Source organism: Atta colombica, unplaced genomic scaffold (genome assembly GCF_001594045.1).
Source record: "Atta colombica isolate Treedump-2 unplaced genomic scaffold, Acol1.0 scaffold155, whole genome shotgun sequence".
NCBI classification, from domain to species: domain Eukaryota; kingdom Metazoa; phylum Arthropoda; class Insecta; order Hymenoptera; family Formicidae; genus Atta; species Atta colombica.
The window spans coordinates 2,453,949-2,464,713 of record NW_017259245.1 but is presented as its reverse complement, the minus strand read 5'-3'; the positions used below and the strand labels follow the sequence as shown (position 1 = coordinate 2,464,713).

Below are 10,765 nucleotides of genomic sequence, written 5' to 3'. Positions count from 1 at the left end.
ATATTTATATTAAAACATAATAATATATTATAAAAACTTGTATATCTTGAGCTCTATTATACAGGGTCTAAAAATAAGCGCTAAATATTTCATGGGCAGGTAGAGCGGACTAAAACTGAATCGAAAAATCCTCTATCATTTTGTAAATTTCCTTAATAGTTAACGAGATATTACTCCTTAAAAATAGCCTTAAAAATAGCGAATATTACTGCGAAGTGGGGAACGGAGATAGTCTAGCAAGCGCGCTGTCCGAGCTATGGAGGCTTGCCAGTCAATTCTCAAGGCCTGCGCACCAAGCGATCGGTAGGCATATACATTTCTCAGTAGTAGGACAGGCGATTGCGCATATTCGGCTATCTTCAAGGATTAATATCTCATTAATTATTGGGAAATTTATAAAATAGTAGAGGACTTTTCGACTCAGTTTAGTCCCTTCTATCTTCCATGAAATATTTGACAATTATTTCCAGATACCCTGTATATATAGTAGGAGTTCTAAAGAGTCTAAAGAGTCTGCATAAAGAGTCTGGTTCTTTTTCGACTCGTGTTCCGCAGAAACACAGCCATTTAGCAGCCGGAAACTGATATATTTGGTGTAGTAAAAAGAAATCCATTATTTTTGCATGAAATTGAATGGAAAAATAATGGATTTCTTTTTACTACACCTAATATATAAATACTGTCGAAATTACTGAAATATATATATATGAATAAATATTCTTTTCCTTTCTTTAAAAGCAAGGTCATCATACTTGAAGGTCTTTCAAAAATCGAAAAAAAATTGATACGCATTTAGAAAAAGGTCATCATAATTTTGAACAGTGAAAGAACAGTGAAACAGATCGAAGATTTTTTTTGAAAGAAATTTTCCATCTGTCGAAAATTTAGTAGAAAAAAAAAAACTGGAATAATCCATCGAAAACCGAAGAAGTGTTAGTTCTGTGATATATCCGCTACATTTTAGATTATTATTATTATAAAATTATAAAATATTATTATTAGTAAAATTTTTTTAAATTCCACGCTTTTGAATCAAAGTAGAACCATGAGTTCAATGCTGAACTTAATCATCGATTGAAGTAAAGTCAGCATTTCAATGCTGAGTTTAATGTTTCATACAGATTGAAATTTTAAGTGAAAATATAAAAAGTACAAACTCTAAAGTTATTAAAGAAATTTTTTTTTAATTTGGCTAGGTACAGCATGACGCACATAAATGTAAACAAAATTGTAAACAACATTATATAAATATTACTGTGAACTATAAACACTAAAAGAGATTGCATAAGAATGGCATAAACAGAATGGCGCAATACAATAATTATATAAGACATTACCAAGTACAAGGTACAAAATAATATTTAAAGAAATTACAAAACAACAATATAATTAGTTAAATCAGATGAAGTTTGTTTTTATTTAATGTCGGCACTATAAAATAGCACTATAACGTAGAATATAAATTTTTTTTTAAATATTACATTTATATTAAATATTATATTAAATATTAATTTTTAATATTTTTTTCATTTTTATTTTTTTTCATTTCTTTTTTAATTTTTCAGCTTCCAAGAGTGATTAAGAAAATCAATTCAGCTGTACATTAATGCGTGATAACATCGAATTAAACAAGAAATATCGAAGATTTAAAAAAAAAATTACAATTAGAAAAAGAAAAGTTTGAATGTTAGAAAAATATTTGTTGTAATTCATTATTTCTAAAAAACGGTAAAGCGTTACTTTTTAGAATCGATGATTATGAGTTATTATTTACTTCAAATAACGATAACGCATTACTTTTAAAAACTTTCCTGCAACTTCTTGTTCAGAGAAATTGATCGCTCAGTTACGGAATTGGTAGAGGAGATGATTCGTACAAATCACCATAATTATTTTTTATATTTAAATCAAAAAGTAAAATCGGGTATTTCTGTTATACTTCGAATTATTCTTCTTCAAGTGCCTCTCTTTCATATACATCTCTTCGTTGATTATACACAAGGTATATGAGGATCTATAATTTAAACGTCGATTTCCGAACCATTTTTGGTAGACAGGATTTTTCTGGGCAAGTATACTCGATGGTTTGCCATTGTTTTCCGAGAATCTATTATGTTACGCTCATGCTCGATGTTAACGCTTCGAGTGATTAACGAAACTTTTTATTTTATTACTAGATTATAATTTATTTCGGAAAATGATGTCATTATTGTTTAAAACTTTTTAAAATCCTACGCTTTTGAATCGAAATAGAATTATCACTTCAATATTAATTTTAATCACATTGAAATTGTATGACTGATCGAAAAGGAAAATGAATAGTCCAATGAATCAAGAGCATAAAATACAAATAAAGAGTACACATTCTTTCAGAATTTTTTTTAACTCGGGTAAATACAGCAGTGTAAAACATTACAAAGTGTGAACTGTAAATATCAAGAGATTGTATAAGAATGGCATAAACGAAATACTTTTTTATTTTCATAAATGTGCATGATATGATTACAATCATACATAAAATCCTACAAAATGCGAAGTACAAAATAATATTAATAGAGATTACATAACGATATCACAATTAGTTAAATCAGATGAAGTTATAGTATTCATATCAATCTATATCAAGTTTTTTAAAATTACCCTCTATACCAAACCAATCATTTGCTGCTTTGCTCTTGCCGATTCTTAATGCTTCATTAACGCGTCTGGTTGATTCATCCAGCAGAAACCACTCGCGATAATCTTCAAATTCCTTCACTTGAATTTCAGCTAGCTTGTGCATAGAACCTGCTTTTCCGCCTATTTCGTTTGGCAACGCATCCACTGGGATATACTCAGAAATGCTCTCTAATGATAAGTGAAAATGTATCTAGAAGAGTTAAATAAATTCAAAAAAATTTGTCTAAATAGAATACAGCATTGAGTATAATTTTTCCATTTAAAATTATGTTATAATAGACGCAAAAATTTCTGTTTCAATGATGATAAAAAATCATATTTTATATAAGACATAATTTATCATCTATAAAAAAGAGTATGACTACATATATTTATTATAATTATGAATTATTTGATCGCTCTTATATCGCGTTTGTTGCAAATGATTGAGTTTCTTAAAAACGTGAATATTGTTGCTAAGTATATTGTTGCTATAGTTGAACTTAATTAATTGATTTGTGATACTTACTATATCTATCAACTTGTTTTTCATGAAAGGTTTTGCAATGTTCATGCATAATTCCAAGGCGGGTGTTACGTTTAGAATATGGATTGCTTTTAAACGTATCGGCATTGCCTCTTGGAGATAATATAGCTGCTTCTTCATTTCCAATGGATTTAATCGCATAACATGACCGAAAGATGATTTGCTAACTTCAACAATGAAAATATAACCATCATTCGTACCATTCAGGAAATGTATGTCGGATAACATTAAGCCATATTTGACGACGTTATTATGGTTATATAAGGAAGAATCGCTGTCCAGAAATGTTGAAAATATCATCGTATAACCATCCTTTGTTAATCCATTCAGAGGAAAAACAGCCCTTTTTAAATCAAATTAATTTTAAATCAAGTTAGTATAATAAGTATTAAAATATTAGTAAAAATATTCTAGGTGTTTTCAAAAAGTATATATCTGTATATATCTGTACAGCTTATAGGATTTATTTTATTTTCTGCATGAATCTTAAATTATATATTGATGTGATTAAAATTGTAAATATTATAAATTGGCCATTTTATATATACGAACAAATCATATTACTGCTATTTGTTCATTAATATTTATAAAATTGTTTACGCAAGTTTGAAGATTTGTTGCAGTCCCTTTTCTTCAAGCGGATCCCGATTGCAAAAAATTTCTGGTAAATGTGTCCTGATCGTATAATAATTCTCGATTACGTTTTTTGTTGGTTCTATTTGATAATAATTGCTGTGAAGGAACAAAGCGAGAAAGTTGTCCTCAATTTTTGGCAAGTGCGGTTGTTTCTTGCACCACTCTCTCAATGATTGTATATCAGATAGTTTCAATTGAGGATTCTTCTTCATTTCTTCTTCCAATGTGACTATTTTTATTATAGACATTGAAACTCGAATTTAATACGTACGATTATCTTCTTAAGAACACTTCCTTTCCTTTACAATATTCTTTCCAAGAGAGTTTTTACTGAGATATTTTCAAAGCTAATACTGAACAATCCAAAGACTTGTACTAATATGGTCACCATTCACTAGTAATAATTTATATTGATTATAAATTCTAATAAAATCAGTGCCTCGAGTAGTTTTAGTTAGATTTTAAATGCTTATTTAATTCTATGAATTTATATTATATCTACGTATCCTTTAAACAACGCGTTGAAATGATATTTCGATCTTGAAACACAAACTCTACTAAACTATCGCAGTAATATCACGAATGAAATTGATTAGCAATTTAACAATTTGATGCTTCTACGTAGTATAAATTCACACAGAATTAGGTAAGCACTGAAGATTCAGCTACGATTGTTAAAAAGCATTCTTCTTGTTGTATTCTTATATATTCTCACGATTAAACAAAATTCAATATTTAATATTATAAAGTCTAATTGTAGAGTGACTTGCAGAAAAGTATGCGTCCCAACAAACACAAATGTACACAGAAACACAATTAACTGACAGAAATGTTAGTTAATTTTTTTTTCTCAACAATTTAACTATTACACAATATATATATGTCTACGTATATGACATTGAGTACGATCAGCAGAAAAAAATTCATCAGTGGATTCTTTAATACGATTCTTTAATACGAATTCATCAGTGGATTCTTACACCAGTTCCAACACACTATTGGTTTTAGATCCAGCGAAGAATTGAGCACTAACTGATCATGTTTGTCTTTGCTAAACGCAATCATTATAGTTAAACTATTGTGTGAGAAAATATGATTAAGTCCGCAAACACAATAGAATACTTAAGCCTTAAGCCTTAAAAAATTGATCACAGTTGAATGTAAGAATAATCGACTGCGTTTGATCAATTCCTTAAGGCTTAAAGTTTATTACTCTATTGTGTTTGCGGGATAACGGTTATGTTTTATTAATTTGTACTTACTAGAGTATAACTTGTACAAGCATTAAATCCATGTTACATTATGCATTGGAGGCTGAGGATTGCGAATTAGAGATAAGAATTCAACCAGTTCAATAATTTTAATTTTAATCCGTTTCGTTCAAATTATTTGAATTACAATTTTCAATTCCCAATCCTCGATCTCCAATGCGTAGTATGACATAAACTTTAGACTTTAGATCGTAAAACAGGAATATGCGCTTCAAGATATCACGATATCATTCCTCTATGACGCAAACAACGCTTAATTATAGAGTAAACGGAAGGGAATGAACATGTATATGTATATACATACAATAATTATTTAAAATGCTAGGTTCTATTAAATTAAAAAGAAAAATCGATACAATCAAAAAGAAAATAAATTTTTATTTCTATAATACTGCATATTCTTCAATTATCTGTTATTTTTATTCTTTGTATTCTTTAAAATATATATTTATATCATGTTTATTAAAGCTGTTTCAACTGATTTTTTTCAAATACGTATATACATTCTGACATGCATTTCAATTCTCATTGATGCACTTTGTAAACTTTGATCTGTGTTTGTATCTATGTCTACTAATTATGCTATCATGAAAGTAATTATAGAATATATAACATAGTAAAAGATTACATTGATGTAATTAAATATTACATGTAATTAAATATTATATTAATATTAGAGCGCATACGCGCTCTGTGCACACAAAGTCGATGAAGTAAAAAACAGGTTTTATTTATTGTCATATGTTTCACATATTGATTGCACAAAATTATTCAAATATGATCTTTTACCATGTTACAATCACGTGTGAGAAATTAGTGCACAAAATATCACACAGGGTCACAAAGCTTATTATAAAATGCATTATTGAGAAAAACATGAAAGTTTTCGTATCATATCTAAACATTCATGCATTTGATGTATTGCGTTAAGCACAATCTTGAGAATTCGCAATAAATCTTTTATAGGAAAAATAATTCGAATTATCTCGCATATATTTACTTCAAAATCTTATTAAATTGTTTATAATTTATTTGACGACGTAATAATATTAATGCAAAAAGTTGATTAAGGAAATGTGTATTCAATAAATCATGTATCAAATAAAAAACAAAAAACATTTAATTTTGTGAAAAATTTATTGATCTTACATTCAATATATTCGAGGTAGGCAAACACTATTTGATGTGCATAAACAAATTGTAGACGATTACATAAATTCAACATAAATTCAAAAAATTATCATTAAAAGTAAAACAGTTCTATAAAGTTTAATAGTTATGATATTAGCAAACTCTTCAATGGAATTTAGTATTTATCTTTCTTATAATTATTTAGTTTTTATTTTTTATTAAATTAATAATATAGCAAATAAAATGGAATGAAATTAAAAATCTTAATTGTATTATGAACTTGATCATCACACTTTCATCATGTATCTTAATATTTGTATTTGAAATTCATTTTTACTAAATATCGTACTTTTACCTGAGCGACATCATATACGATGTATTCATTGTATAATAACGCCGAAGTGTTATTAGCAAATACTCCCTTTCCATAAGGTACTTCAATACCGTCCTTGGTCTTATAGACATTTTGCGGATCAGGTTGCGTCTGGCCACGACCCAATGTCGAATGTTTTCCTTTTGGTAGCTTCTCAATGTAGTCCGCTTGATATTTCTCGTACATATTACCCAAAGCAACTTCGCAAAGCAGCAACAAACCAGTTGGATTCTGGCTGTGTGTGCAACAATAATTTGCAGACTTCGACACCATATCGGCAAAATATATACCCTTGCCGAACATGTAACCAGTAACGGGCGCTTCTGGCGGTGCGATACGCAAACCTTGAGACAGTATTCCTGCATAATTCGTAGTTCTGGATCCGTGCCAGAGCAACTTTCTATTGGGCAATTTCTTGAAAGGCTTAAACCTCTGTTCTTCTCCTTGTCTCTTAATAATAAATACTTCCTTGATTTCAAGTTCGTACTGCATATGAGTAGCCGCATGAGTATTTTTGACGTACTTCTCGATCATCTTGAACTCTTCACTCGTCTTATCCATCACTTCGATGTCCGTCTTCAATTGCTTATAATGACTATCGAGTGGATTCTCCTTTTCGTTAGTCTTGTCACATAAAAGATTGTACGCGACTTCCATCTCAAGCAATGCATCCAGCATATCGCATTTGATTTTGATATCTTCCAATGATCCAAGAATTTTTGGCCCGGAAACTCCAAAATTGTGTGGTATCAATGTATAGAATCTGTTGGAAGCATCGATCAATGTAGCGCGATTCACGTCATCAGTCATTATTTTTAACGCTTCTTGCAACTCCGTTAAAACGGCATAAGCTTTTTCAATTTGTTTCTTAGACAATTTTCCGAGCGGCATCTTATCCAGGTCTATCTCGCACTCCAGCATAACTTTTTTCATCTCATCTACATCAAAAATAAGACGCATCAGGTCCTGAATTGGTTTCTGCAAATTACTCTTAATATCTGAATTTAGGGAAACAACCTCCTGATCTCCATGATCTATATCAATCGGATACATCAAATTCGGTACTTTGACAAAATGCTCCCTATTCTTCCACTGATTACCCGTCTTCTCCTCATACAATGATTCAAACTGTTCTATACACTCTTCCAAAGACATTCTATCCAATTTGTTACCGCCAATTGTAGTACCAATCCGGCCCCAACTTCTAAACAAGTGATATTTTTCATGCTTGTCATGTTTCAAAAGTTGCAACTTGTAATAACTGTTTTTCTTTGATTGTATGTTCGTTAGACCTAACGTGACGGTGTATTTATCTTTGCCTTTTTGATAAATATGCGCAACATCTTCTAAACCGCTATCGGGATCAACAGCTCCACCGCCTTTCACCTTTACCTTCATTTTACCAGAACCCGACTTCTCAAATTTACTCTTACTCTTAGAAGCAGATTTTGCGATAACATTAGAAAGTCTAGCATTAATATCGCCACCCCAGCTAGAAATAGTTTTCTTTTTTAGCAGCATAATGGGAGAATCTGTGTACTCTTTTGCTTCTTCTATAAAATCTTCCGTTATTACTTGAATGTCGTGTAATTTAACATCTTCCATTCTTTTATTCATTTTATCCACTTCATTTTGATTCGAAATTACAGCAGCCAAATCTTGATGAATTTTTGTTACAACAGTACCACCTAACAATAAAATTTCTTTTTTCAATTCCTCTTTATCTTTCTGTGTACGACCTAATATAACAAATTGCATGTTCTTTAAAGGACGTGGTTTTCCTTGTACTTTCGGTCCATTTGCTTCATCTTCCTCTTTTTTAATAGCACTCGATGAAGATGGCATTGTTATTTTAAATATTCGTTTTCTTATCTTAGATTTGTATGATCTATAAATGAATTATGATTATTAATAAGTAATCTTCATGTCGCAATTATTAATATAGAAAGATAATAAAAAAATTAATATTGAAGTAAAGAAATGCATAGAATTAATTTATTTAAATTCCGTATTGTTTCATAAAAGAACGTACTTAATTGGAAATGTCTCCATATCAATTGGTATTTTGCATAGTTTCCTTTTTGGGTCTTGTGTAACATGCTCGCATTTACTCCATTTTGTTGCATTGCCAGTGCATTTATAACCCATACCAGAATTGTATATGAGCTGTCCATTACATTTTGGACAGGGTTGTAGAGCTCCAAAATATAGTATATCAGTTAAGAGATTTATGATCTATAAGTAAAATCTGATTAGTGATATAATAAACCATTAGTGATATAACTTGCTTAAAAATCATATAATAGATTTATAATTAAAAAATATTTATTAAGTGTATAATTCAAATATATATTGTATAGTACTTACATTTGATGTACCACTTGGAATCTCTTGATCATTTTCTTCTAATAATTCAATCATTTCTTTCTTTCCAAGACGTGATATTTTATCTTTTATAGCATATAGCTCATCATTTTGTTTTTTTATCAACTTTGTTTCCTCTATATCTTCTGGTTCATCCTTAACCTTTTTAGCAGGTGGTGGTATATCGCCTTGATTCATTTTAGGCAATGAAGCTTTGAGATTTGCCTGATCTTCTTTTGAGAGTTGTTTGGCACCCGGAAGCTCATCTCCTCTTCCGTAATATCCCATATTCGCTCTTAGTTTCACAAAACATTCCACGTGAAGCCATCTGTCCAAACCACCAAATTTCCTAGCTTCTTCGCTCTCATAATCTTTCTTTGCTATTCTTGTTTCGCCTTTTATTATCTTTTCTTGGCATCCTATACAAGTGGCTCTGCTAGACTTAGCATATTCCACTCTAAAATCTCCAGAAGCATTACCTTTTGTTCTTTTTCTTCCTTTTGACACAGAAGGTGTATTACGACATTCTTCTACAAGTTAAAATATAACAAATAGCTAAGATGATCAAACAATTTAATTAAAATTATAAGTTTTGCTCATACCAACCAATTTTCTTTCGAATTGCATCTTGATCTTGGTTGCGAATCTGATCGAAACAAGCTATGTCATTAGTGGAACTTGGTCTTTGTTTTGAAAAGAAGCATTTGAAGTGATACCATCTAGGTATCTTTCCATCATGCACAGGACTCTAAAAATATTATGTAAAATTTATTTTGTTAAACACATTGTCTCAGAAGTACAGCTTCAGTCAGAAAATTTCTTAGTATAAAGCACGATTAACTATATTTATTTAATTTGTCTAAAATGAATACAAAGCAATAAAAAATGCATCAATGTTACATTGTAAAAAAAGAAATACATTCGTTTTTAGTTTTTCAAGTAACATAGCAAAAAAATGTTTATATTTTTTATAACCTGAGTCGAATAAGAAAATATTGCAGAGAGAAAACAATTCTACATAAATAATTGAATAATTCAACAAGAATTGTGATAGTAATAGCATGTATGTGACACAATTATCCAAATTGACAACATCAGGTGCTTTATTTATCATTACTCAAGATCGATAGTTCAATGATAATGCACGCATTCGCTTCTTTATGAAATGCTTCCTATTAATTGCGAGGATACTGAGCATAATGAGGCATAATATATTTGCGCGGTTTCTTTGTCGCAACTCGACATACCTGAATAACGACGGCGAGCCGTAGACTCATCTTCATAATTGATTGCTTGCATAATTGACATTTCGAGCGATCGCTTTTCGCGTACTCTACCATATACGGCAAATCGTCATCCATCTCGCCGAATATTTGTTAATATCTGTTACTAGTGTCTCCTCGAAAGGTAGCAAAAACAGAATACCGGGAAACTGCAGGAAACGACGAGACAATGCCGGTTGACATGTGGCGCTGACACCAGTCACGTTCGGCATTTAGGCAACGGTAGATTTCGAACTTAAGGCGCCTCGATACTTTCAGAATCCGGCATTACTCAAGGTTTATAATCAAGCTATACCATATCTATATATTCATGCACTATGATTATTAATTAAAAATACAAAACTTGTGTGTATTTTTCATCAATGAATTTTAATCTTAGCTAAACTGCTATTTGTATCGAATCTCTTTACATTTAATTTTTCAATGTCAACTGGATACAAAGAGTTTCATCAATTAATTCACGCATGAAAGTTTAAAAAATTTTTTATTTTATAATTAATTT

General features: G+C 30.3%; 2 protein-coding genes across 2 annotated transcripts; both read right to left on the bottom strand.

Moving 5' to 3' along the window:
• Positions 1-2,611: 2,611 nt before the first annotated feature.
• LOC108685696 (alpha-tocopherol transfer protein-like) lies at positions 2,612-4,187 on the bottom strand. Its single transcript, XM_018190616.1, has 3 exons — positions 3,806-4,187; positions 3,188-3,548; positions 2,612-2,869 (listed from the first exon to the last, which is right to left on the bottom strand). The coding sequence occupies exons 1-3, from the start codon at positions 4,087-4,089 to the stop codon at positions 2,612-2,614; spliced, it is 903 nt and encodes a 300-aa protein (XP_018046105.1). The 5' UTR covers positions 4,090-4,187.
• Positions 4,188-6,236: 2,049 nt separating this feature from the next.
• LOC108685693 (poly [ADP-ribose] polymerase) lies at positions 6,237-10,341 on the bottom strand. Its single transcript, XM_018190611.1, has 5 exons — positions 10,228-10,341; positions 9,587-9,728; positions 8,984-9,510; positions 8,649-8,851; positions 6,237-8,504 (listed from the first exon to the last, which is right to left on the bottom strand). The coding sequence occupies exons 1-5, from the start codon at positions 10,339-10,341 to the stop codon at positions 6,551-6,553; spliced, it is 2,940 nt and encodes a 979-aa protein (XP_018046100.1). The 3' UTR covers positions 6,237-6,550.
• Positions 10,342-10,765: the final 424 nt, after the last annotated feature.

Bases quoted from the DNA above. Each gene is read 5' to 3' on its own strand.
- LOC108685696 (XM_018190616.1), bottom strand. From the start codon at position 4,089: ATGTCTATAATAAAAATAGTCACATTGGAAGAAGAAATGAAGAAGAAT. The intron at 3,549-3,805 runs GTAAACAATTTT...TGATTTAAAAAG, and splicing joins CAACAAATCTTCAAACTTGC to GGCTGTTTTTCCTCTGAATG. The intron at 2,870-3,187 runs GTAAGTATCACA...TAACTCTTCTAG, and splicing joins AAAACAAGTTGATAGATATA to ATACATTTTCACTTATCATT.
- LOC108685693 (XM_018190611.1), bottom strand. From the start codon at position 10,341: ATGGATGACGATTTGCCGTATATGGTAGAGTACGCGAAAAGCGATCGC. The intron at 9,511-9,586 runs GTTGGTATGAGC...TTTAACTTGTAG, and splicing joins TGCAATTCGAAAGAAAATTG to AAGAATGTCGTAATACACCT. The intron at 8,852-8,983 runs GTAAGTACTATA...TTTTACTTATAG, and splicing joins TTCCAAGTGGTACATCAAAT to ATCATAAATCTCTTAACTGA.